Raw genomic sequence first — 22,084 nt, 5'->3', positions numbered from 1 at the left:
AGAAGAGGAAGGCAAGGAGGAAATACATTTTAGGGATGGGAAATAGCCTACAAAAAAACACAGAAGTACAAGACGGAATGAGTAGTTTTGGAAAAAGGAAAAAGGCCTATTTGGGTGGAATACAAAGAGCATGAAGGGAAGCAATGTGAAAAAAAAAAAAAGTTGGGGTGGCTAGGTGGCACAGTGAATACAGCACCAGCCCTGGAATCAGGAGGAGCTGAGTTCAAATCCAGCCTCAGACACAGAACACTTACTAGCAGTGTGACCTTGGGCAAATCACTTAACCCCAATTACCCTGCCCTCCCCCCTCAAATAAAAAAAAGAAAAGAAAAAGAAAGTCCAGAAAGGAGCTTGAAAAAAAAGACTGGGAAGGCTTTAAAGGTAATAGGGAGCTGCCAATAGTTCTTGAGATGACATGGCACAGTCAGATATGAGTGACATGGCACAGTCAGATATGTACTTTAGGAAGTTATGTGGAAGATAAATTGTAGGGTGAAGAGACTGGAAAACAGGAGTTCAATGAGGAGATTGTTACTGATAGTCAGATGAAAAGTATCCAGGACCTGAATGAAATGGAGTGTGGAGGTAAAACTGACAAGCCTTTGCAAGTAATTGGAAAAGAGAAAATAAGGAAGAGCGAAGCAAAAAGAATCTTTCTTAAAACTATCTTTATTCTTACTGGCATGATTCATTATTAACTTTGGCTATTTCTCCAAAACTGAGTTTGTCTTCTGAAATTCAAATCAAATAATGGATTTACAAGATTACAAGAGTATTTCCTAGCAATTATCAATATTTTCTTTTTTCAACTCACCTTCAAAATGGCCTTCTTCTAAATGCAAATCGATATGTTCATGTAGGATCTGATAATTTGTGCATATAAGACCACATATTGGACATTCATAAAATGGTTGATCTTGACCTGTATAAACATAAATCAGGTTAGGTCTCTTTGTTTTGTTTTTCACAACTACTCTTAAGATCCATTCCCAGTGTTAAGTCTTCGTCTGCCCCTTCCATATGCAAGCCCCATTACTATTTTCTCTCCTTAGGCAGATTGATGATCCCTTTAAAGTACCTTTAAGGTATTTCTGGGGCAGCTAGGTGGCACAGTGAATAGAGCACCAAAGCTGAAGTCAGGAGGACCTGAGTTCAAATCCCACTTCAGACACCTGACACACTTACTAGCTGTGTGACCTTGGGCAAGTCACTTAATCCCAATTGCCTCACCTTCCTCCCTCAAAAAAAAAAAAAACCAAAACCCCAAACCAAAAAAATAAATAAGTATACTTCTAACCTGTTTTACTGGTTGTTTATGTAGATTAAGCTACAGGCTAAAAATAACACTGGGGATACAGAATCAAAGGTACTCTGGGGAAATAAATAGTACATTACAATAATTTTCTAAAATCATAGAAAAGTTATGGAAAATAAATGGCAGTGAAAAACAAGTCTTTTTTTATTTCTGAGGCCATTGTCCCAAAAAGTTTAAACCCAAACTTTAATCCATCTTCACATAATTGAAAGGTGTACACAAGTACCAAATATCATTTCCCCAAATATTAGGAATATATAACTGTAACCCTGGTCAATATCTCAATAACCCTGGAAGCTCTTCCATTACAGAAGTTGACAACCTGCTACCATAATAAACCACTCCCTAACCTTGTAACTCTTAACAATGTTTTAAAATTTATAGTTATCTAAACACACTTCCATTTCTTTACTACCTTCTTTTTCACTAACCCTTACAACATGGGTTCTACCTCCTCTACAACTTTATTAAAACTATTTTCTTAAAAAACCCAATGACCTCCCAGTTGCCAAAAGCAATAGCCTGTTTTTCAGTCTTCCTCCTCCTTGACATGAGACATTTAATACTCCTCCCACTACTGGGTATGCCCTCAAATTTCTTTGCTTCACACACTAAACTCACAAAGTTTTTCTTTTACCTCTTAGCTAATTCCCATCGTCTTCCTGATGGTATTCCTTTTGTCCCTCTTCTCTCTTGCTTTATTGAATAATGATGATGATGACATTTATAATAGCCAAAATTTATATGGTGCTTATTATTTGCCAACCCCTGTGCCAAATGCCTTACAACTATTCTCTTTTTATCCTCACAATAACCCTGGCAAGCAGGTGCTATTATTATCCCCATTTTACAGATGAGGAAACTGAGACAAACAGAGTGACCTACCCAGGGTTGCACATCTAATAAGCATCTGAGGGCCAGACCCTTGTACTCAGGTCTTCCTGACTCCTGGCTGAGGTGCTCTATCCAATGTGCCACTTAGCTCCCCTTTTATACTTTCTCTTTTGGCAATTTCTTTCACTCCCATTGCTTCATGTAATATGACCCTTAAATCTGTATCACTGGTCTTGATCTCTCCTCTGAGTTCTAGAACCACATGAGCAACTGCTAGAATATCTCCATCTGGCTGTCTTATTGGCACCTAGAATTCAATATGCCAGAAACAGCTAATTTTTTCCCCCTAAACTTGCTCCTTTTTGTGTGGGGTTACCATTTTATCCAGCATCCTGGGTTCTTTGATATGACCAAGTTACAAGTTCTGTCTATTCCACCCTTAATCAACAACGTAAGTCATATTGATGCCCTCTTTCTAGTCCTTACTGCTATCATCCTAATCTTCATCACAAACAGCCTGAATAACTGAAATAGCCTTTTAACGGATTTTACCACCTGTTCCCTACTCTTCAAACTGATCCTGCTACCGGTTGTAATTATTTCACATAGAAATCTGATTAAATAACTCCTTTGTTCAACAATCTTCAGGGGCTCCCCACTTCCTATCAAGTAGAATTCAAACTCTTTTCCCTGGAATTCAAGGCTCTTCACAATCTGGTCCTTCCCTACCTTTCCAATCATCTCATGTTGTTTCCCTCCGTGTCTTAACTAAATTTTGTATCTTCCGTAACATCTAGCAAACCTGCACAAACTTGGCAGTAGGTAGGTGCCAAAATTAAAATAGGCTAAATTTCTTCAGGCCACAGATAGGTTTTTAGCAGCTCACTTTCCAAGGAAAGGTATAATTAATGATTAAACTATTTTGCAAATCAGCAATGTTAAAAAAGGGAAATTTCAATTAATGTCAATTAATTACACTTATTACTTGAGATTTTTATCATGAAATCACTACTCTTAGACTAGAGACAGACCAACAATGGTTGGTTGCCATGGTGACAAACAGGCCGGAATACAAAAGTGGCAACCCACCTGCCAAGTACATGATGGGGCACAATAGTGACCAGTGGAAGGCAGGTTAAGCAGGACGTGGACAAAGCACCTTTACTTTCTTTTATTTTTATTTTTATTTTTGCTTTTTGTAGGGCAATTGGGGTTAAGTGATTTGCCTGAAGTCACATGGCTAGTTTTTGTGTTAAGTGTCTGAGGCCAAATTTGAACTCAGGTCCTCCTGACTCCAGGGCTGCTGCTTTATTCACTGTGCCACCTAGCCGCCCCAACACCTTTACTTTCTTTGATATCCTCTACATTTTTTGTAGGCTGCCTGAAATCTTTGGCGGGCCATGAATCCTATGTTGTGCAGGCCTGATCTAGCACAATGATTTTTTATGTAGTAGGTATTTAAAGTTTATTGAATGTCTTTTATTAAAATGAAATAAACTCAAATAGGTTTTTCTTAATTCTTCCAAATAATTATTTAAATATGAAACTACATTTATCAGCTAGACCTTGATATAAGAACAACATTTTTGGCATTCCTTTCCAATAAAATTAACAAGAGAAGGGAATAGGACAGTGGTCTCTTTTTGTTGCACTATTACAATAGAGGATTGTCGTTTTATTAGAGGCTTAAGTAGGGAGTTTGAACTCATTTCCCATAGCAATAATATTATAGTGGTTATATTCCATTGTTTCTGTTTACACAACACTGAAAACTTTGTTTTGTTTTCTAATACTTAATCTCTCATAACAAAAAAAAAACAATATAGTGCATACTTGAGAATTTTAGAGTTAGACATGTATTCAGAGATTATACTACTCCATCATCTGAAAGATGGGGAAACATAGGACTAAAAGTGACTTGCTCAAGTCACTGGCTTGAACAGGTGTTTTTGAGTTTTTTCCAAGTTTCAAACATTATGATAAGGTTAAAAAAAGTACTGGACATTCAGAATAAAAAGATCCACAAGTATAAGTACTTTGAGGGGATTAGGTCTTTTGTTTTTGTCTTTCTTTTATCCAAAATTTGCCATAAGGCCTAGAACAGGGGTGGGCCTTGCTTGAGGCCACAGGTTCCCCACCCCAGCCTAGAACATATGAGATGCTAAGTAAATACTGATTTAAATTGAATTGTGTGGCTGGTTAAGCCACAATTTGTCTAAAATGAAGTTTCTCATTTGTAAAATGTGGATAGTAACTGCCCTACCTCCCTCACAGGGCTGTTCACAGGAAAGTATACATAAACTGAAGTGCAAAAAAAAAATGTGAGTTATTATTTGTAAGCACATGTTATTATGTAAAATCAAGTAGTGGACAATCAACCTTGGATTCGAATCATGCCTCTAACAAACACTAGCTATGTAACCCAGAGCAAGTGACCTGACCTCTCAGTGCCTTAGGCAAATCTCTTAAGATGTTAAGTACAAAGTAGGTATCAAACTGCCTAGGGAGAGGGAGTTTCCTACTAGTGAAACAGTAAGTCCATTTCCTATTATAACAACTGAACCTTTTAAATACTAGTTCACATATAGGAAATACTTGTTCCTTTTTCATACTACAAAATGTATACTATACCTTCTGCTGGAGTGTCTAAAAGATTGGCATGCTTCTTTTTCACATGTGTTTCCAAATCTTCATTACATGCTTCTATTTTCCCACAGAATGGACATTCTGGGATACTGGACAATGATTCATTTATTTCGGTTAAGTCAGATTGATTCAGTCTATTTTCTTGTAACTCTCTAAGTTCAGTCAAATCCTCTGAATGAAAGGTTTTACACTTCAAAGACGCCTCCTTAGCATGACTGTGATCTGTAATTTTCAAATCATTTGATGCACAAGCAGAATAAACATCTTCATTAACTTCCAGTCTATAGTGATGAGAGTTTTCTTTTTCAGTTTTTCTATCAAGAGTCCTATGTTGTACTTGGTTAACTTTCTCCAAGTCTCTCTCATTTTCATTTTGTTCGAAATGAGCTGTTTCAATGTGGAAACACATTTCATCATAATTCACACCAGACAATTTGCAAAATGGGCAAATCACTTCATTTTCCATATGAGTCAAAAGAAGATGAGTCTTCATGTCTTGTTCAGAGGCTACTAGCTCTCCACATATATCACAGGTAAACATAGTTATTACAGGGGCCTAGAAGTGAAAGCACACCATTACTTCTAATTAGAAAATATTACTCCAATATTTCAAGGCCTTTAAATTTTCTAGATGTAGGTGATCCTTGCATTGATGGGAGATCACAACGGTTCTAGAGCTTTTAACAATATAAAAAACCCCTGAACATTTAAAAATCAGGAACAAATGATCATATGCCAAACAAAAATTATTTATTCAATTTACTGTCTCTGAGTTCACTTGAATTTTCTCTACCTCCAGCTTTGTCTTCTTTTATTTACAGCTGTAGTTAATGTACGTATTGTCAGTTCTATGGAATTGTTATATATCACTTTAGAGATTTTATAATACATCATGATATTGATATTTGTAATTGAATGGCCCAACGGTATTCTTCAATGAATTACCTGACTGATATACTCCTTCCAACAGTAAATAGCTCATAGCCCACCTATACATTTATATTATGTATGACTCTCATCTATGCATTCACATACGTATTTCACAAGGGGACCTTATTGTAGGTCTGCTGGCATTACATGGGTACTAATGTTGCATCTCTGTTATCTTGCTCTCACTACATTAACTGGTTATTTCCTATTTCATACACATTCCATTGTCATTAGGACCACTTTTTGCAGGTGATTCATTGTAGACAACACAATGCATCTTATTCACACCTACTATACTTCTCATTTAATGGCTCCAAATTTTGATTCCTTAGAGACTGGCATTCCATGATTTGTAGTCATATAGCATAACTGGGGGGAAAAGATTAAATATGGACCTATATTTCAAGGAGAAGCTCAAGATCATAAAGAAAAAAAAAAGCACTGCACTATTTCCCCAAAGCAATCAAAACCTCTATTCTTCCTATTCAATCTTAGATCCCAGTTGGCTGTTTATCTGTATTGTCTAGCCAAGATAACATGTGGACAGGCCAGTTCTATAGGCTCTCTCTCCAAATGCATGTCCTCCTCTGGACAATAGGCATTCTTTAGCCACTTTTTTTTTCCCCGGCTGAAGACAGTTATACTGAACTGTTCTGAATGATTATGGGCCACATTAAGGGAGCTATTTAATATTCTATAATGATTACTTGATGAAATCAGCACATCATTCCCAAAGAGGATTATCTAAGTAGACTTACTCTTCCACTGAGATATTGAGATAGACATCCACCTAGACCAAATGGATTTGTTCTGTAAAATATTCAGCTGAGCTTAAGAACCTAGGTCACATAAGGCCTTAAGGCGGCAGATTCCCCATCCTTGATAAACAACATTGGGAAACATATCTCCTTATTTTATGCCTTGTTTAATACTAATGACTGGGTACAGGTTCCGGGAAACCCCCTGAACTCTGATTTAATCATAAGCCTATCATTATAGTTAGGCCCAAATCTCTTACTCTGTTTTTTTTTTTTGCCTTTTGGAAGGCAATTGGAGTTAAGTAACTTGTCCAAGGTTACATGGCTACGGCTAGTCTTTTTTTGTGTGTGTAAGTGTCTGAGGCCGGATCCGAACTCAGGTCCTCCTGACTCCAGGGCCAGCACTTTACTCACTGAGCCACCTAGCCCCCCATTGTCCATCTACTTCCCACTCTTGATCCTATCAAAATATCTATACTCAAATCTGTTACCCTTAAACTAGCCTAATCCTCCATTGTTGGTCATCTCCAGGTAGTCTTCAGCTATTGCTCATTCTTAATCACATTACTGGGGTCTAACTGCATTTGACTCCTCCTCAAGACCCTCCCCAAACTCTTTCTCTAGACCACCCCTAGATCCCTCCCACAATCTTTCTGTTTATAAGATGCATCTTGCCTCCAAGAAGGGGAGAGAATTATCTAGCTCGGATTCACTGTCAGATTATTCTGGTCCATTTGTCAATACAAGCTTCACAAATACTTAGGCTCTTTAAGAGTCTACCCATTAAGGTGAACCTTTAATAAATTCTGCTTTTTTTTGGCTGAGAGAACATGAATCAAATTCATTCGGCAGGACCCAGTGTTAGAATCGAGTACATCTTGATTTCAAGTGTGAACTGCATTATTCATTTTTTTTTGTCTTATGTACATCTAAATAGTGGTGATTCTTGCTTAATCATTTAAAATCTGATACATAAAAAGATATATTTGAAAAATGTCTGGGGCTGTTTCTTTGTTCATCTCCCTACCCTCAGGTACTTTAATTTTTTCAGATGTTCCACAGTACTGGTACTTTTGTTCATTTTCTATTTTAGCTGATTTTTATTTTCAAATGTTTCACATTTTCCTCTCTTCAGTGTTTATATTTTGCTATTCCCCAAATATCTATCATCCTGTGGCCAATCTGGTGATGAGAATCTCTAAATTTAGTGAAACAAGTTATATTGATGGGGTGCTTGGGATCTATATTTGTAATATCAATTTGTAATACAAATTTGTAACATCAGTAATGATGGGGTGCTTGGGATCTATGTTTGTAACATCAATTTGTAATACCACTTTGTAACATCAGTCTGTAAAACCAATTTGTAAAATCACACCACCCTTTCCCCCAAGCTTCAGAGCATTAACTCTGAGAAGCAACAACTCCAAGCTTCAGAACATTAACTCTGAGAAGCAACAATTCGTGAATTGTTTATCTCAGCTTGGAACAATGACAAGCTACATCTGTGAATCTTTCACTGAAGTATCTATAAACATTCCAGCTTAGGCAACTATTATCTCCCCCTTCTATAGTGTCCTGCTGCCCCCATGAATTCTTCCGTACCCTATCTCTAGGTTGACTCTTTGGCTGCCTCCATGAATCCTTCAGGACACTATCTCTTAGCCATCGAGTCTCCATTAGCCTTGGTTCCCAGACATCAATCTTGTCAAACATGACACTGATGGGTGGCAGACTGGGCACTTCTCAGTCAGTCCTTGACTGCTAGCTGACTTAGTGACGTTTCAAGCTTAAAACCACACCTCCAGGTAGCCCCCCCTTGGGCTTTTTCCCAGTGAATTTTGGGCAGTACACCTGCAGTTACATTAAAAGTACATGTCCCTTTAAACACTGGCCCCACCTTAACTCCTCCCTAATCCCACCCTTAATCACCTAGTTAGCATAATTGGCAAGGGTTCTACTGTGGATTATTCTATAAAAACCTTAATTCTACCCCTTTAAGGTTGCAGGTCCCCTAAAGGACTCTTGCCCTCTGTACAGCCTAACAATAAACTTGCAGGTCCCCTAAGGACCCTTGCCAGCTGTAAAGCATACAATATTACAACTCTGACTCCAAGTTTGCTTGGGCCTACTGAATTCTTTCCAGACTGAATCGCAGGCTTTTTGGTCTTAGATAAAGATCAGCATTCCTGCTGAACCATATTGCCATCCCTCATCAATATGAAAGCCCACAACTAACTGTACATCTTCAATACTTCTACACTGTCATGTGGCAATGGAAGGGAGCTTTAGTAGAGATAGACATGAACCTAAAAAGACTGCTACTGATGTTTTCAAAATAGTACGGATTTAGCAAAATAAGAATTAAAATTAGTATGCCCCAATATCAACCATTTTTAAAACAATATTTCCAAATTCATGTCGATCTGCATGATTTTAGATGAGGAAAACCCTCTTCAGAACACTAATAAGACAATAAAAAGCATACAATTCACATAAGACAATAAAAGGCATACAATTCACGGAGCCAGAGGAGGCACTATGTAATTGTCTGAATGCTACATTTAACATTAAATTGCTAGCAGAGCTCTAGTAAGACACAGAAAATAAACATGCCCAAAAAACTTTCCTGATTTTTCAGGAGACTTACGTAGAGGAGAAACAAAAGAGTACCATCTATCTTCTTCTGTAGAAAATTCTTCCTTAATCTGGAAAACCATCCCCATTCTATTTCTCTACATTTAATGGCAAGTGAGACTAGCAGTAAACATTTATGCAAGCATTAAAGTTTGCAAACTCCTTTTATAAACTATCCTGAGTTCCATAGGGACCCTGTGAGTTAGTTAATCCATTCAACAAGCATTCATTTAAGTGTACACAATATGCCAGGCACTGGGATACAAAAACAAAAAAATAAATCAATCCCAGTAGCCAAGGAACTAACACTAGGAAAAAAAAAACAAAACACCCAAGTAACTGGGGGGGCGGGGCACGAAGGGGAGGGTCCTAGAAACCCTAAACTTTAGGGCTGAGCCTAGAAAAGCTGAGGTGAGGACGGTATGGGGTTGGTTACAAGGCTTCAGGACAAAGGTGGAACACAGATAGACCATGGTGTATAAGAGGTACAATACCAGAAGTCAAATATTTATTTAATACAGGTCCTATTATGCCCAGAGGCCACCCCAGCGAGGGGCCTTCCATGGTATCTGTTTCTCCATCCTACACTCCCTCCCCCCCCCTTGTTATCTTTCTCCCTCCACCAATTATGCACCTACCAAAGAAGCAGGAGAGCCCGGTATGTGGAAGCGGAGAGCCTAGGATCAAATGCTGGACCTGCCACTTACCTTTGGCAAACCCAGGTGTCTAAGCCTTGGTTTTCTCAACCGTAAAGCGCGAGCATTTGGGGTCCACTAGCCTCTAAGGTCCCTTTTTCAAAATCTCTGAACCTATTTTGTCTTCCTCAGGTAGAACCGAAGCTCCTGGAGGGCAGCAGCAGCAGTTCCCTTTTTCTTTTGTGCCTCTCCAGTACCTGCCACGGTTAAATGGATACCCGTTTTACCAATTAGGCCACTGAGGCTCAGGAAGGTGAGTGCACAGCTGGCCCCATGTCCCACGTGGGGCTCCAGTAAGCAGACCACCCTTCGATCTCCCCTCCCCCCACCGTTAGGAAAGGAGGGGGAGATGGAGCCTGCAGCAGGCCGGGCCTCCCTCCTCCCAGCCGACCACGGGGGCTACCAAGGCTGATGTCAGCAGCACGGAAACGAAACCAGAGCCGAGCCCGAGGAATGGGAGGCGTACGGGACAGCCTCAAGACGCAGCACTTGGGCCCAGCACCCAGTTCCGACCCGCCCCCCGGGGGTACCTGGAGTGCCGGAAGTGCCCCCACCCTCACCCGGCGGCTGCAGGTACCTTGGCGGCAGCTTTTTTCTTCTCACAGAATCCTCCGGCCGGGAGAGGGCACTGCGCAAGCGCGTTGTCCTAAAGGGCTACCCCCAGCCTCAACAGCCTGACTCCCGACCCTTCCCAGGGCTTCGACGGCGGGGAGACTGGAACCCCAGATCGGCCACGGGCCCCCAGGAGAAGTGGCAGCGAGTCAGCCAATAGCATCCCGCGATGCTTTTGGAAGGCCTTAGCTCCTCGATTTTTTAAATCGCCCTCCTTCCGTCGCAGCGTAGACTGTATTGTCTCCCATTTCCTACGACCTAACCTACCCACCTCTCCGCCGCGCTGCATGCTGGGATTTGGAGTTTTCTTCTCTTGGATTTGGCCTGGAATTAACAAATTAATGCAAGGCTAGGATGAATGGGAAAGTTGGAAGGATCCCAGTCCTGGATCCCCAGGCAGAGTTGGTTTTCCACCTTCAACATCTAGGACTGTTTGTTGGATGACCCGGTGGGATGAGCTCCAGAACAACTAAGCAACCACATCCTCTGGTCAATAAAGTATTTCTGAGATCTGTTAACAAATTTTTATTTATAGTAAATGAAGAAAAGTAATTTTTTAGGGTACAAAAACCCGATGTTTATTTTTCTTGGTAATATCATAAAAGACTATCCCTCAGTTCATACAACTACTCAATCCAACACAGAGGTTTAAGGTTTGCAAAGCACTTTATATGTTATTTCACAAAGTGGGTGGTATCATTATTTCCCTAATAATAGCATTGACCCATCTATCATTTATATATATATTACCTTTTTTGATTACTATATCAACAATAGTTACAACTGGCAAATACAGGATGCAGAATATTATATAAGTGAGTAAATGCTGTATTTGGAGCTGGAGAGATCTGAGTTGAAATTTTGCCTCTTACACATATCTTGAAGAAGTCATTTAATTTCTCTGAATCTCAGTTTTGGTTGAACTAAATGGCCTCTAACATTGATTCCAGCTCTAAAGCTGTGAACAATTGTTTTTGTAGAAGCTTAAAACAAGATGCACTTCCCCACAGAGAGCCTGCCAAGTGAGTATAATTTTCCCTACTTTACAGATGAGGAAACTGAGGCCCAGAAAAGTTAAATGGGATACTCAAGGTCAATCAAAAAGCATTTATTATGTGCTTATTTGGCATCATGCACTATACTAATCACAGGGGACACAAAGGCAAAAGCCAGTGCCTGTTCTTTCTGAGCTCATAATCTAATGGGAAAAGCAACATGAAAATTACCATGTACAAACAAATTTTATACGCACACATATACGCTGTAAGTAAGGAGGATTTTGTTGCCCTTTTTGGAATTAGTTTCCCATGCTCCATGGCCATGGCAATCTCTAGTTTCCAGGTGTTAGATAACTCCCACAATAGCTCTAAGGATCATAGATAGTAATTCCTAGAATCAGAGTGATAGATAGTCCTACTGAGACTGCACAGTGAGATACAGTGTGGCATAATGCGGCACTTACTACGCTTTCATAGTAATAATCACCATATTGCTAAAGTTAACCTTCAAGGCTATTGCTGGAAATATGCCTTCTTTGTCTGTTGCCTGATAAAGGGCACTGATCAGTAAGTGAGGAATCCATAGGAGAATATGACACTGTAATGCTGTGTGTGCCTTGGCCCCCATCAAGGCTTGGGGGGGGATCTGTATTTTCCTGAACTGGCCCCCATTGAGGCTTAGGGGATCCCATAGGAGTTGTATCTCTTACTACATTCTCGCCCCGGCCTGCTAGAAGGATGATTAGGGGAAGCTGTAAGAGTTGGTGCTCCCATTATCAGCAAACCCTCTTGAGAAAACTAGAGTAGAATAAAGTAAGATTATTAACCCCTCCAAAATTGTCTTCTTGTCCTTCCTGTCTGACCAGATCAAGAGTGAACCTGTTAAAGGCTAAAGTCCAAAAACTTTAGTGCCTCCCATGTGTTATTTGTGAAACACATATGCACATAAATACAATGTTACATAGATATGACATGCACATACATATGTATGATAAATTGGGAGTAATCTCGAAGGGAAGGCATTAGGGATGGGAATCAGGATTTATGCACCTACAATGTGCCAGACACTGTGCTAAGTGATTTACAACTGTTCTCATTCAATCCTCACAATAACCCTGGTAGGTAGGTTTTTATTAATATCCCCATTTTACAGTTAAGGAAACTGATGCAAGTAGAGGTTGTGACTTGCTCAGGGTCACACAGCTAGTAAGTTTCTGAGGTCCAGACCCTTTAACTCAGGTCTTCTTGACTCAGGACCCAGCACTTTATACACTGCACCATTTAATGCATTTTGAAGATTAAGGAACACTGCAGAAGGTGGGACTTTAGTTGAGGCCTAAAGGAAGCCAAGGAAGTTTGGAGGCAAAGATGAGCAAGGAGAGAATTCTAGGCACCAGAGACAGCCAGTGAAAGTGTACCATCAGCAAATATATGTAATGGGGATAAGCTAGAAGCATTTCCAATAAGATCAGGGATGAAACAATGGTGTCCACTATCACCCCTCTTATTCAATCTGGTACTAGAAATGTTAGCAGTAGCAATTAGAGAAGAAAAAGAAATCAAAGAAATCAAATTAGGCAAAGAAGAGACCAAGCTATCACTCTTTGCAGATGATATAATGATATACTTAGAGAATCCTACAGAATCAAGTTAAAAAACTACTTGAAACAATAAATAAATTTGGCAAAGTTGCAGGATATAAAATAAACCCACATAAATCCTCGGCATTCCTATATATTTCCAATGAAATTCAATAGCAAGAGATAGAAAGAGAAATCCCATTTAAAGTTACAGTATACTTTATAAAATATTTGGGAATCAACCTGCCAAAACAAACCCAGGACAACAACTACAAAACACTTTTCACACAAAGTCAGATCTAACTAATTGGAAAAATATCAATTGCTCGTGGCTGGGTCGAGCTAATATAATAAAAATGACAATTTTACCTAAATTAAATTATATATTTAGTGCCATACCAATCAATTTACCAAAAAACTACTTTGTAGAGCTAGAAAAAATAGTAACAAAATTCATTTAGAAGAATAAACGGTCCAGAATATCAAGGGAATTAATGAAAAGAAATTCTAGGGAAGGTGGACTAGCTATACCAAATTTCAATCTGTATTATAAAGCAGCAGTCATCAAAACTACTTGGTACTGGCTGAGGAATAGAGTAGTGGATCAATGAAATAGATTAGGTCCAGCAGTCAATGACTATAGTAATCTATTGTTTGATAAATCCCAAGACCCTAGTTTTTGGGATAAGAACTCACTATTTAACAAAAACTGCTGGGAAAACTGGAATATAGTATGGCAGAAACAGGGCATAGATCATTATCTAACACCATATACCAAAATCAAGTCTAAATGGGTGCATGATCTAGGTATAAAGGTTGATATTGTAAGCAATCTCAGAAAACAAGGAATAATTTACCTGTCAGATTTGTGGAGAGGGAAAGACTTTATGACTAAACAAGAATTAGAAAGCATTATAAAATGCAAAATGGATAATTTTGATTACATTAAATTGAAAAGCTTCTGTACAAACAAAGCCAATGTAACCAAGGTTAAGAGGGAGGTGGGAAATTGGGAAAGAATTTTTACAACCTATGTCTCTGATAAAGGACTCATTTCTAAAATATATAGAGAATTGAGTCAAATCTATAAGAATACAAGTCATTCCCCAATTGATAAATGGTCAAAGGATATGAACATGCAGTTTTCAGAGAAAGAAATTGAAGATACCTATAAGCACATGAAGAAATGCTCTAAATCACTATTCATTAGAGAAATGCAAATCAAAACAATTCTGAGGTACCACATCTCACCAGTCAGATTGGCTAAGATGACAAAACAGGAAAATGACAAATGCTGGAGAGAATGTGGGCAAATTGGAACACTAATGCATTGCTGGTGGAGTTGTGAACTGATCCAACCTTTCTGGAGAGCAATCTGGAATTATGCCCAAAGGGCTATAAATAATTTCATACCCTTTGACCCAGCAATACCATTTCTAGAGTTATATCCCAAAGAAATCATAGAAGTGTGAGATAGACACAGATGTACAAAAATGTTTATAGCAGCTCTTTTTGTGGTGGCAAAGAATTGGAAATTAAGGGGGTGCCCATCAATTGGGGAATGGCTGAACAAGTTGTGGTATATGCATGTTATGGAATACTATTGTGCTATAAGAAACGAGGAGCAGATGGACTTCATATTTGCCTGGAGAGGCTTATACGAACTGATGCTGAGCGAGAAGAGTAGAACCAGGAGAAATTTGTACACACTTACAGACACAACGTATGTGCGATGACCAACTTTGATAAACTGTACTCTTCTCAGCAATGCAGTGATATAAGTCAATCCCAAAAGACTTATGATGGAGAAAGATGTCTATATCCAGAGAAAGAACTAGAAAGAACTGTGTTTGTATCCAGATTGAAGAAAACTACCTGATCTTTTTCCTTTTCTTGTTTGGTTTTATTTCCTCTTTCACATTTTTCATTCCATCTGATACAATCCATCCTTATAACCTGACTAATATCTAATGTGAAAGTATTTACAGATCCTACACTTGACTGTATGCCACAATGGGGGGGAGGGGAGGAAGGGGAACAGAATGTGAAACTCAAGGAATTGTGGAATTGAATCCTGTAAACTAAAAGTAAACAAATTAATAAAAAATAAACCAAGGCAATGAAAATTTACCAAAAAAAAAGTGTACAGTTAGGAGAAAGTCTCTCTTATTCTACTACAGCAAAGAGGTTAGTGTCACTGGAGAGGAGTGGGGAATAATATATAAGAAGACCAGAATGGTAGGAAGGAGCCAGGCTATTGAGGGCTTTAAAAAACAAGCCTGATTTTTCATTCGGTCCAGAGGACAATAAGGAGCCACTGGATTGTATTGCATAGGAGGTGACAGTGAAACTGTTCTTCAGGAAGATAAATTTGACAGCTAAGTAGAGGATGGTCTGGAGTAGGGAGAGACTTGAGGCAAGCAGGGTATTGTAATCATCCAGGCATGAGGGGATGTGGGCCTGCAACAGCATGTCAGACGTGTCAGAGGAGAGAAGACTATACATATAAGAGATGTGATGAAGGGAGAAGGGATATAGAGAAATGTAAATAGTCCTTTTCCTCAATGTTCATGAACATATAAATAACTAGTTACATACAAGGTATGTACAAAGCATGGGGGGAAGGTAGAGATCAGGAAAGACCTGTTAAGGTATGGTTTGAACTGTCTTGAAGGAAGTAGGAAAAGTAAGGCAGAGGTGAGGGTTCAGAGCATTCCAGGCATAAAGATGGCATAGTCGGTTTTTTTAAAATTTCTTTTTTTTTAAGTTTATTTATTTTTAGTTTCCAGCATTTGCTTCATAAGTTTTAAACTTTCTCCCCCTCCTTTCCTTCCCCGCTCCCCAAGACGGCATGCAATCTGATATAGGTTCTACATATGCATTCCTATTAAACATATTTTCACATTAGTCATATTATATAGAAGAATTTTAAGAAATAGGAGGAACCATGAAAAAGAGCAAAACAAAAAGAAAATAGTCAGCTTCGTTCTGCATTCAGACTCCATAGTTCTTTCTCTGGATGTGGATGGCATTTTCCATCATACGTCCTTTTGAATTATTTTAGGTCCTTGCATTTCTGAGAAGGGCTAAGTCTATCAAGGTCAGTCATTGTATACTCTGACTGTTACTGTGTACAGTGTTCTCCTGATTCTGCTCACTTCACTCAGCATCAATTCATATAAGTCTTTTCAGGTTTTTCTGAAGTCCCCCTGTTCATCAATAGTCAAATTCTTAAGAAACTACAAGAAGGCCAGTGCCACTGCATGAATCAGGAAGGAGACTCTAAAAGGGCTGGTAATACCTTGCCTCTCAAAGGGGCTAAGTGGTAAAGAACTTTAAGAACTTTAAAAAATTTCTTCTAAAAGTATTTTCCCTTCTTTTAAAACAGTTTCAAGATTTATAAATGATCACTAAACTTTTATGAAGAAAGTTAGTTGAAAACTTTTAAAATGATCTTAAGCAGTTTGCATAACTTTCTGTACATGTTCTAATTCTAGATGAAAAATATCAGATTTTCCAGTAAGCTATACCAAACAGAGGACTTTACATTTGAATTCAGCGGAAATAGGGAGCCACTGCAGCTCATTAAGAGAGGGGTGACAGGGTGAGACCTACACTTTAAGAAAATCACTTTGGTAGCTGAGTGGACAATGGATTGGAATAGGGAAAGACTTGAGGTGGAGAAATGAGTTAGAAGGTTATTACAGCAGTGCAGGAGAGAGGTGTTGGGAATTAAGCAGCATGGTAGATTGATTCTAGATGTGAAGTCAAGATAGACCTGAGTTCATATGCTTTCTAGCTATGTGACTCAGGGAAAGTCTTCTCCTAGCCTCAGTTTCCTCACTTGTAAAATGGGTATAATAGTGCCTATTTCTCAGAATTTTTGAGGATTAACATGTATACTTTACAAACCTTAAGGTTCTATATAAATACCACTTATTACTTTTTATTATTATGAGGACCTGAAATGCATTTGACTATATGGCTGGAGAGAAAGGGATGACAGACTGGTTCTATGAGGTGAGTGAGGCATGGAAGATGACATATGGCTTCCAAAGTAATAGGAAAGTTTGAAAGGGTTTGGAGCAGGCCTATACAACCTGATTGCAGCACTCCAAAGGATTTCAGGCAGTCTGTGAAAAATGTAGAGGAAGACATCCTTTGGGTATAGAGGAAATCCTTTGGCATGTTGCCGTCATTCCAAGGGCTGTAAGTTGTGCAGGTGTGGTTTGGAGGAAAAGATAATGAGGTCTCTTTTGGACATGCTGAGTTTAAATTGCTTCAGGGAAATACAATTCAAGATATCTAAAAGGCAGTAGGTGATGCAGGGCCAGCACTCAGGAGAATTAATAGGGCTAGATACATAGATGAGAACAATCTGCATGTAACCTAGAGTTCAAACCTGGTACATTTACTTAAGAATTTCCTCACTAGTAAAGAGAATGTTTATGAATGTCTAGGTGAGAAAAGGAGTTTGGGGGACTAGAGATTTTTATTTTAGCTTTCAGCTTGAGAAAGGACATGGTACAGAGACCCCTGGAGGGAGAGAAAGGTTTTCATAAAAAGCCAACATGTACAGGAGGAGCTGGTGCCTCAGATAGTATCCTGAACACTAGAACTTGAAATAATTTCCTCTTGGATTTGATGGGGACTCTCTTTTTTGTGTAGATACCTCCCTCCCAATGAGAGAGCTCATTTGTTTTGTATATTGTCTGTATAACTTCTTTGATTTCTATTTGCTATTAGCTTGGATAAATGGGTTTATTCACTGTTTATTAGATGACATAGTCTTTGTACAAATAACATTTGATAGGAAGGGAAAGGGGTCATGCCTTTGGATATAGCTTGGGATGTTTTTTTCTCCATTAAGGGATAATGATCATGAAATCAGCTTGAACCTAAAAATCATTTCCCCTGGACTAGCAATTTTTAGGTGGGGAGGGGGTAGACAGATATGATTCTAGTCTGGTATACTCTCTTTCATGAGAGCACAGTAGTCCAATCCAGGGGCCCCAGTTACCTGCTCCCCTTAAAGAAGTTATTAGTCTCCCTTGGAAAGGTGCATGGAGATGATACATACATCTATGGTTGCTGCACAGATCACCAACTGAGATCAAATTGGAAGGCCCAGGGATACTACTGTTAGTGAGGAGCAATCTGATTGGTAGAAGAACCAGCAGAAAGCAATTCCTTCATTCTCTCATGAAAATGAGAGAAGTGTGAAAGGCTGCTGAGAGATTAAGAAGGACGGTGACTGAAAAAAAGACCATGTGATTTGGCCATTAAAATATCATTGGTAATTTAGGACAGAGCAGTTTCAATTAAACATTGAGCTTTGAAGCTAAGTTATGGAGGATTTATGCGGTGGGCCAAGTTAGGGGAACCCTGCCTTCTGTGGCAAAGAAAATGTGGGGAGCCCTGATGTTCCCCAGCAGGGCTGAGAGAGTTGTCTACCCAGAGGCTTCGAGAGGGTGAGTTAAAAGAGAGACAGGGACTCAAAAAATGGTGGAAAATAGAGTCTCTTTTATTGTCTTAAGTGCAAGCCTTTTATAGGACGCTTCCTAACGGCTTTCCCCTGTGGACATTGCACACTTAAGTGTTCCTAGGCCCGGGCGTAAACACCACACTTTATCTTGAGGATCCAATCCTCACACCTGTTGTGCTTGAGGTCTTTTCCTGGGAGATGGGGAACGGATCCAGGCCTGGAACGAAGCTCTACACCTAAGGGGGCTTATTCAGACATCAGGGTCAGAGTCAGCCTGTGGTTTTTAACAGATTTAGAACAGATTGAAAAGAGTAGAAGTTGAAGTACTCATTGTAGATGACTTTCTTAAAGGGTTTATAGGGCAATTGCTAGACTGGTGGGATTATTATTATTATTCTTTAAAGCATGGGCTTAGAGGCCCATTTGTAATGTCAAACCTGAGAACAAATGACCAGAATCATAGAGATTTTGCAAGTGCTGTTAACTCTAAAAAACAAAACCAAAAACCCAGTTAACTCTAAAAACCGAACAAAACCAAAGAGCTAATAGTTGTTATATGCGAAAACCTTTCTTTATTCCATTGAAGGATGGAAACTAGACACATGGCCTGGGGCTTCCTCTAGGAGGAGACCCTCTTTAGTGTGGGCAAATCTCAATACATATACTAGTGAATTCAAAACAAGCTGTTGCCCTGACAACGAGGGGTTACAGTAATAGTGAGACAAGTTTAATTCATGGCAGGACTTCATGACCAGAACATGGGTACTGCAGATACCACTTGGTGCCAGTGTGAAATAATTCTGGGATTTTTGCTATGGCTGAGTTCTTCCAGAGGGTGAGTTCAAAGAACTGTTATGCCAAGCACAGCTTGCTTGTTGGGCCTTATCTCTGGAAGGCAGGGTGTGTCCTAATAGTAAAAAGAGAGGAGTAAAGAAGGGATGGTGGTGGTCTTGACATTCGGATCCTGACAGTAGGCAGAGGGAAAGGAGCCAGTACATAGGGGGAGACTGAAAAAAAGTGGAAGGGGATAATAGCGGGAGAAATCTGCTGGGAGGAAAAACTGGGAGTGGACGGGTTCAAGGCCGTCTCCTCACCTGGGACCTGAGTAGACATCATAAGCTAGTCATCTTTGCCTAGCATCTCTCAGTGATGGGGGTGGGAGGGGTAGAGGAGTGAGGAAAGGGGGAGGTGTGTCAAACATACACAAGAAGCAAGTTTAAAGGTTCCAAACTCAAATTCGTGTCTCCTTCCTCCAAATTTAACGCTCCTTGCACTAAGTACTTCTAATTCCATGCAATTAATGCTTGTTGAACTGACGGAAATGGGGCACCGTGATTCAGAGGAACCGGTGTGGTTGTCAAATCACACCCCAAACCTGGGTCAACTGGCTCGTGCTAGAATGGAAAGAGGGCAGGATTGAAGTCTGAGAACATGGGCGCGGAATCGTGCCTATGCCTGGACAGGTCACACGGCAAACCTGTCACATGAGAAACATCAGGGATTGGGGAGGGAAAGCAAGGTAGGGGAAAAGAGGGCAGAAGGAGAGCATGCGCCAAAGCAGGTGTCGGGTTTTCCCAGCATTCTTCCGTCCCCCCTCCTGGCGCTGCCGGACGCTTTGGTCTGGGTGGGCGGAGCTGAGGGCTCGCGCCTCTCTTCCACCCACTTCGTAGGGCAGGAGCTCCTCGCCGGGTGCAAGGGCTGCTGGGAACGGAGCCTCTGGGGTCTCGGGGAAGGGGCGCCGGGCGGTCGCCATTTTGGATTGCGAACCCGTCAGCCGAGCTTGTAGCCGGGGAACTAGCGCTGCTGCAAAACCGGCGGTGGCGTCCGTAACGACTTAACGAGCAGCCGAGAAGCAGCAGCCGAGCGCGGAACCTGGACTCTCGATGGGTAAGGGGCAGTGCCTGGGCTGCTTACCTCGGGTTTGGGGCCTTCTCTGGCCTGGAGAGCGGAGAACACTTCCCTGGAGCCTCGGAGGCTGCTTGTGCCAGCGCGGGGCTGACCCGAAGAACCTGCGGGGGGGCAGGTCTCCGGCCCTTATCCTTGGGCTAGTGATCGCGCTCACCCCGCGGCGGGGTCGTGGCCCTTTGGTAACCTCCCCTTCCCAGCCCTGGAGATAACCAGGGGTCGGCTACTTTCCGGCCCCCATAGCTGTTTGGGGGCCTTTCTAATGCCTAGAGGAGGCGGGGAGGGGGCGGGGAAGGCCGTGGCCTTGAGGACCCCTGCAGGCTGGGCACCTCAGCTGTTCTCCTGCACCTGGTTTTCGATGTCACTGAAGACGCGCTGGGCTAAATCGGTTTCTGATTTAGTGTCTGATGAGACCCCTAGGGTTAGACCTTTCCCTCTGATTGCTTGCTTAGCCCTGTTTCATGATAAGATCCTTAATGTGTGTAATGAGTAAAAGGCTTCTAAAGGTGGGGAAAGGAACAAGCATTTATTAAACCTGCCAGCTACTGTATTAAGCACTTTACAAACATGCTCAAAGAATACATGACAGAAGCTTCTGTACTAGGTTGAAATCGTTATTTACAACCTCAGCAGTTGATCTTTGAGTGGGAACATTAAGTTTTCCTGTTGGTAAACAAGTTCTAGCTATATAAAGGGAGGATACTTATGCTCAAGGTAGTCATTTTATGTGTTGCTTCATTAACTGTTGATGAGTTTACCTGCTTTGTTCACGCATTTCTGCCTTCCGTATTTATATCGATATTTACTGATATAGCATATAGGAGTGGAAGTTATAATTTAATGATATCTTTGAGTCAGTAGCAGAATTAGGAAAAGTCATTTCTAGGTCCTACGTGCTTAGTTGTGCTTTAAATTTTTTTTCCAATGTAAGAAAGAAAATAAGTACAGGGTTGGGCAAAAAGGAAATAAATCCTATATAGGACAGCCTTAGGGTGCTTGATTATCATTCCTAGCATTAAAATATGATTGTTTTGTGAGTCATCCGACTTTAAAGTACAGCCTCTCCTAAAGTTATATTACTACAAATGAAATTGCCTCATGGAGGTGAGTCATCCTCAGATCATACTATTTGGATTTAGAGTAGCTGAATGATAAGGGTTTCTTTTTTTTTTTTTTTTTAAGATAGAGGATTGCAAACACAGCTAAATTAGTCCCTAAGGAGAAAAATGAGCAAACTGTTCCTGAAATTTTCAGGATAGATTTTTTTCAAGTACTATTTTTATGTAGAAAGATCTTACCACAACTTAACATTTGCCTATAATTAGTGTTTTGAAAAAGGGTCCTATGAAACTTCGTTTCTGAAAAGTCATAACTAGTTCACAATTATATGATTTGATCTTTTTCCTCCATGAGGTAATGGTACTTGTTGGAGTTGTAGGATCTGTGCATAAGAAATAAATCAGTGGAAGACAGTGTTTTCCACTAAGAGTTTATATTAAATCTGTTCTAAATAGTAATGTGGGCATGTGTACAGTTGCTAAGGTGAATATCAGTTATAACTGATATAATAGTTATATGATTACATAGCTTACTAGTTAGAATAGTAATACATCGTTATATTGTAATATAACATGTTATAATATATATGCATATGCAGTATAATACGTACACTAATAATAAATAATATAT

The 22,084-nt window shown here is 40.0% G+C and overlaps 2 protein-coding genes across 7 annotated transcripts in view; one reads left to right on the top strand and one right to left on the bottom strand.

Moving 5' to 3' along the window:
• Positions 1 to 20,680, bottom strand: part of ZUP1 (zinc finger containing ubiquitin peptidase 1) — a 43,967-nt gene extending 23,287 nt beyond the window's left edge. The window contains exons 1-4 of one of the 6 annotated variants that reach the window (XM_069076990.1): positions 10,346 to 10,927; positions 9,828 to 10,012; positions 4,781 to 5,351; positions 815 to 922 (exon numbers count right to left, since the gene is read on the bottom strand). In XM_069076990.1, coding sequence (XP_068933091.1) covers positions 815 to 922; positions 4,781 to 5,336 — 664 coding nt within the window. In that variant the 5' untranslated portion in view covers positions 5,337 to 5,351; positions 9,828 to 10,012; positions 10,346 to 10,927. Of the gene's footprint in view, positions 1 to 814; positions 923 to 4,780; positions 5,352 to 9,827; positions 10,013 to 10,218; positions 10,237 to 10,345; positions 10,928 to 20,404 lie in introns of those variants that run through there. The other 5 variants (XM_069076989.1, XM_069076992.1, XM_069076995.1 and 2 more) reach the window with 5 other exon arrangements.
• KPNA5 (karyopherin subunit alpha 5) overlaps positions 20,016 to 22,084 on the top strand; it is a 54,935-nt gene continuing 52,866 nt past the window's right edge. The window contains exon 1 of the mRNA XM_069076996.1: positions 20,016 to 20,377. Coding sequence (XP_068933097.1) covers positions 20,374 to 20,377 — 4 coding nt within the window. The 5' untranslated portion in view covers positions 20,016 to 20,373. The remainder of the gene's footprint in view (positions 20,378 to 22,084) is intronic.

Source organism: Petaurus breviceps, unplaced genomic scaffold, assembly GCF_028583685.1.
Source record: "Petaurus breviceps papuanus isolate PSGF00001 unplaced genomic scaffold, PetGlider_PUasm1.0 90977, whole genome shotgun sequence".
NCBI lineage: Eukaryota > Metazoa > Chordata > Mammalia > Diprotodontia > Petauridae > Petaurus > Petaurus breviceps.
This window is presented reverse-complemented; position numbering and strand designations above follow the sequence as displayed.